Source organism: Zophobas morio, unplaced genomic scaffold (assembly GCF_036711695.1).
Source record: "Zophobas morio isolate AGI-343-1 ecotype UQ-CSIRO unplaced genomic scaffold, CSIRO_AGI_Zmor_V1 ptg000030l, whole genome shotgun sequence".
NCBI lineage: Eukaryota > Metazoa > Arthropoda > Insecta > Coleoptera > Tenebrionidae > Zophobas > Zophobas morio.
Window position 1 is genome coordinate 15,138,774 of NW_026972135.1, and position 5,878 is coordinate 15,144,651.

The following is a 5,878-nucleotide window of genomic DNA, read 5'->3' on the forward strand; positions in this document are numbered from 1 at the left end:
TTTGTCCGTGAGTAGTGCACTTTGCAACGTTGGTCTGTTCTGTTGTACTAACATCCCCTTTTTCTTTTAAATCGTTAATCATGTTGATTGGTGTTCACATCCAGTTGTTGATAATCCTTCAGTGAATTCGTTGAACTTATATGGACTGTGATTTTTATAATTTCCTACTCATTAACACCTGCCTTGGCAAGATGAGAAATCGCAGTTGACCTTACATAATGATTTATTTTATTTTTTTTAGTATCCATCCCGATTCTCTCAAATAACGCACCGGACGTAAATCTTTAATTTTTTTATTTGGTGTCAGCCACTTTCTTTCATCCAAATTTTTCTCACCTCCTCGGGTTGTTTATCCACAAATAGTATTATACTGTTACGTTGTACGGGTGATTGAAATCGGGCGTAGGTAAAACTCAACGATGTATTTCTTTAACTCGAATTACACTACTATTGCAAGGAAAATGTACAGAAATTATTCCGGCGAATTTCACTGGACGTTCTTGACTGTCTCCACTGGCTGAATAATCCATTCCCGACGGTCGCTTCTATTTAAACCCATACTTCTCCGTTCGAGATCTTTCACGAACATCCATCGCGACTCCTCTTCGAGACTTCCCTGGACGTCGCTTCGAGACTTCCGGTAACCGGCTCCAGACTTGTCACAGGGGAGGTTATGGGTTTATTTCGTAACAATACTCTAAGCGACCCGTTGGTATCCCATAATTATTTATCTTCTGGTGTGTTTTCGTCCAAACTTTGAGAAAACTTTTGAATTTCGACACTTGTCAAAGCTGCAGAACTTATTTTTCTTTTTCTGCTAACGACTGAAGTTGTTTTCTCTTATTATTAGTTTTGTGGGCTTTACGAGCGCCCTCAAATACTAAATCTTTGAATGGGTCCATTTTCCGACCGTGCTCTTTAAAGTATTTTTCTTGAATAAATTTAGCACTTACATTCCATATAGTTTTCACAACACCTTTTTTGTAATCAAAGCAGTCCTTTCGTTTCATATTAAATTCTCATTAGGGGTCTCAGCTCGCAGTTCGTACTTTCGCTGTTTGCAAACATTTTCAAATTGTTTCCAAAGATATGTCTCAGTTTTCATAGTACTTACGGATTTTAAATTTTCTATCGCTTCATCGAATTTGCACCAAAACGATTCATTTTGATTATTATTTACTTCTTACGTCTCGCACTCCCCGTAACTACAGATACTAACAAGCTAATTACTTGATTCTTGCACAAAATAGACCTAACGAAACACAAAATCGATTATATCATGTCGTCAACCGCATAATCTATTGTTATTGAATCGGTTTCTAAGAAAATAGGATATTTTAATTGGCACGTGATAAAGATCGTACTAGATCCTACTAGATTGGAGACTAAAATCTTTAATAAATATTCAACCAAAGAAAAACACAAAGAACTGATAAAATGTTAATAATGTATGAGTCGCACTATCCATGTTCCTTAAACACTCAGTTAGTCACCTTGGCACTGATAAAATTAAATTGTCTAATCAGCTTTAGGTATTGCATCCAAAGCTGTCTGTAATAGCATCTTAATAGAGAAGCTAAAGTTTGGGGAGGAGAAGTTAACTGGGATATTCTTACACCCATCATATCCCACACATGTTCAACAGGCAAAAGATCGGGAGATATCGGAGGCCATGAGGTTAATGTGACAAGTTCTAAACAAGTTCATTGTTGCCCGACATTATTCAAATATGAGAACGGGGATTGTTGTGTACTCACACAGGATGATTTTATTGATCAAATCAACAACAGCTCACCCCATTTCCCAGAAAATTTTGGAATACAGTACTGTTATATTATTAGTATTACATTGCACCTATTCAAATTGACATACGTGTTCTTGCTAAAATGTCGATGACACCATCACAAAATTTTATAATGGAAAACCTCCGCACAGTATGCTTCCTTGCCTGTACTCCAACACTACATATATTTATTTTACCTTATAGGGGTTATCATAAAAGAAACAAAATTCACCAAAGGGCGAGAGAAGTTCTGTTTAATCAACTTTAGACCACTTTTTTTTTAGTGTGTTTAAATTCTCCAAGGCCGAGCTTTCGCTATATTCAGAATTAAATCTAAAGTAATTCTACTAACGTCTGTCAACCTCAATAAATATTAAACTTGCATGCATGCACTGACGCAAAAGTCTGGTAGACTGACGCATTTCATACGTAACTGCATGTTTTGAACTTGATGGTCTTCCTCTCACCTGAAGTTCACATCTTAAGAAGTGAACAGTTTCCTGTTAACCACCACGATGACTGGAAATATTGATTTGATGGCTGTGGATGACCAGATTTGGAAAAATGCAGCAAGCTTGTTTAACAGAAGTATTAAATCCTTCGACGAGGATGTTGCTTCACTACAAGAATGGTTAAATGCACAGCCCCATCTTCCAAAGCTGCTGGGTGAGTTATTAACACATATTTCATATTTGTGACCTACAGAATTATATTTTTTCACCAGATTCGCACTGCCTGAGGAATTTTCTGGTTTTAAATAAATGCAGTGTCGAAGTGGCTAAACAAAAAATCGAAAATTACTACCTAATTAGATCAAAAATGGACGATATTAACCAATTTAATCCTAAACTTCCATACAAAGCGAAACTAAACGAAATTTCGTAATGTTTATTGTACACGTGCAGAAAAAACAATTATTTGATAATCGCCTTTTTAGGTATGTGGTAATGTATCCTAAGTTAACGAAGGAAATGCATAGAATATTTTATATCAAAATCAAAAATGAAAGTTTAATGAGTGACTATGAGCCTATTGACTTTTTAAGAAAAAGTTTCTCAATTGCGGAAATAAGACTAAGGGAGGATGTGCTCGTTGGAGACATTTTTATCGCTGACATGAAGGGCTTTGCGATCACAACAATTATGAAGGTAACACCAACAATGTTTTACAAAGGTGCTCTCATTTACGAGGTGAGGAAATTTTATGAGCCTAACATCAAAGAGTGACCTGATATTTTACAGAAAATTTTTTCCATGCGTGTAAAGGGAGTATATGTGATCAACATGCCACCTGTTTGTGAAATACTTTTAGCCATGGCGAAAAGAATACTGAATCCAAAAGTGTTTGAAAGGGTACGATAAATATTAACCTAGTTATATTATATACCTATATTTACGACCTTCTTAGACGTTAGTAGACCGTGGTTTTTTCTTTTTGATGGCTGCAAGAACTGCGTACTAGTTACCAAAACCGTCTTTCATTCGTTCTTAGATATAACACCATAAACTACCTTTCTATTTTTCCCAATCACTAATCCACTTGAAGAAGTGATGAAATCAATTCTTAGCATACCGTGGACGAAACTATTTTAGACCGGATTTATTCTAATATTTACTTATATCATTTACTCATATATGTTTTGCTTAGTTTTTATATTCTATTTTAGTATTGAACTATGTAATTATTTTAGATTCACATCTGCCCAAACATGGATTCACTAAAAGAGATATTTCCGCTGGATCTTTTGCCAGAAGAATTCGGAGGAACTGGGTTGTCTTTAGATGTGTTGCATGGTAATTTCTTTACACTTTCTTGTTCGAAAATAAAATTCGTAATTTGTAGAAGCACTAGAAGCAAAATACAACGAGTACCAGCACGTTTTTGACTCCTTAGACGAAGTCGATGTGAATGAAAACCTCATACCTAAAAAAAATAAAGCGGATGATATTTTGGGTGTTTGTGGCAATTTCAAGAAGCTAGAAGTTGATTAATGTATTTCATCAATAAAAATTGTTGTTTTCCTCATTGTACGTATTTCCAATGTGGTATATTGTTTCTTTATTTTATACGACCCCTGTAATTTTTCTATTTTTAAAGATAAACATATAGTTCTTTGAGCAAATTTGTATCATTTTATAAGATCACTTATGTGAATAAATGACGTGAGTGTCAATTTTTCAAGCTACTAGATTGTCATCAATAATATGAATTTTTTAAGTATGTACTGATTTTAAAATATTGGTTGCTTTTATTTTTTAGAAAAAATCAATTTTTCCATTTTTGAAAAAATATACCTAGTGTTCCATAAAGAAAAAATAAAGTTGACGTCATTTCCGGTTCTACCGGAAGTGATAATAAAAATAATAAAACTATTAAACCGATTGTTGGCAAATTTTATATGTGTATTATGAATAAAATGAATACTCCCCTATCATTTTTAGAAAAAATTAAAAATATAAAACATTTTGCAATTTAAATTTAAATCTGAAAAACCGAATGCTTTGAAATCTTGCGAATGTTTTAAAGTTATGATAAGCATGATAAATTTTTAATCAAAATATATTTGCTTATCTCTTCCAAAAAATTGATGACGTCAGCTCAAAATTTTGCCGAATATATCCAGGTTTAAAAGGTCCAAATATGATGATTCTATACTTGCGATTTATGATTGCATTTATATTTAATTAGATTTGCTTATACAGATGGGTCAAAAAAATAATGACTGACTCAATTTATTTTACGGATTAAATCAGAAACGGCTCACTCCATTTTCCCAGAAAATTTTGGGAATACAATGCTTTTATTATTGATGACGTCATCGCAAAATGATGTACCTAAAGTAACAAACTCATTTGAAATATACCCGTAGCACGCTTCTTTACATTTACTTCAAGATTATATACACAAACCTCATTTGACATACACCTGTTAAAACTTTTATGACTTAAGCAGCTTAAGCCAAAGCACCCTTATAAGTCAAATGAGGTTACTTTACATATCTTTATTTCAACTTATATGGGTTCTCATAAAAAAAATAAAATTCGCTACATCAAATTTTATAGTTTTTTCGTAAATACCGGATATGTTTCATTAGGTGCAAGGGAAGTTCTGTCGAAACAACCTCCTACCAATTTTTGTTAATTATTGTGTTAGAATAAGCTCTTTCTCTATGTATCTCAAGAACAGAAATTTAATGGCATTGGAAGTATCGGAAAACATGATAGTAGGAGTCAAAAGCATTTTTGTTTTTATTATTTAATTTTTTAATGTTGGAAGGTGTTGTAAAATGGTATGTTTCTGTTTCTGTCTTTCTCCAACACACTGTATTTACGCAGTGTACGTTTCCGCCCCTAAAATGCCAGTTAACAAGCGCGGATATTCTTTCCCTGTGTAATTAGTGTGTCGGATTAAGACAAAAACAGAAATATACCAGATGCCGTAATTGGTGCAGTTTTACAACACTTTTCAAAAATAAAAGAATTCTACGGTACTACAACATGCATAAACATAAATTTTTGTTCCAAAGCCAACCAAAATTCGAAATTTAAAGAATTGTGCGTTCAAATGACAACTTCTAATCGTCTGCAAATGTCATAATTATTGTGACAGATACAGATATATTAACCATATTAATTAAAAGTTGAAAACAATGGTACAAACGGCGTTCCGAAATTTCCATAAATATGCGATACTGTTTTTTCAGATACGTGATGAAAAATTTCAACTAAACTTTAAAAACAGGATGATGATAAGCTGATTTTAAAAAACTGTAAGTTATTAAATTCACAAATCTAAGTTCGAAAATAGTATATGAAAGAACGAGATTCATAAGGCAAATAATAAGCACAATGGCCTTATGAACGAGTTATTTATATTATTTTTTCTGCCGCACACGTTTTTTCGCAAAATTTAATTGAAATTTGAGTTTTTTTAATCTGGGGAATTTTGTCGTGGTTGGTGATGGGTTGGTCTGAAATATTTGAAGTTCGAATTTTCACAACAACGACTGTAATTCGAATCAATTCGAGTTTTTGTAAGTTAAAATTGGTTAAAATGCCTTGTGAAGAAGTTAGTGAACTCCTTACGCCTCCCGAA

The 5,878-nt window shown here is 33.2% G+C and overlaps 1 protein-coding gene across 1 annotated transcript; it reads left to right on the forward strand.

Moving 5' to 3' along the window:
• Window positions 1–2,213: 2,213 nt before the first annotated feature.
• Window positions 2,214–3,824, forward strand: LOC135138710 (alpha-tocopherol transfer protein-like). Its single transcript, XM_064068693.1, has 6 exons — window positions 2,214–2,449; window positions 2,508–2,664; window positions 2,721–2,973; window positions 3,025–3,135; window positions 3,474–3,576; window positions 3,626–3,824. The coding sequence occupies exons 1-6, from the start codon at window positions 2,299–2,301 to the stop codon at window positions 3,772–3,774; spliced, it is 924 nt and encodes a 307-aa protein (XP_063924763.1). The 5' UTR covers window positions 2,214–2,298; the 3' UTR covers window positions 3,775–3,824.
• The last annotated feature ends 2,054 nt before the right edge of the window (window positions 3,825–5,878 follow it).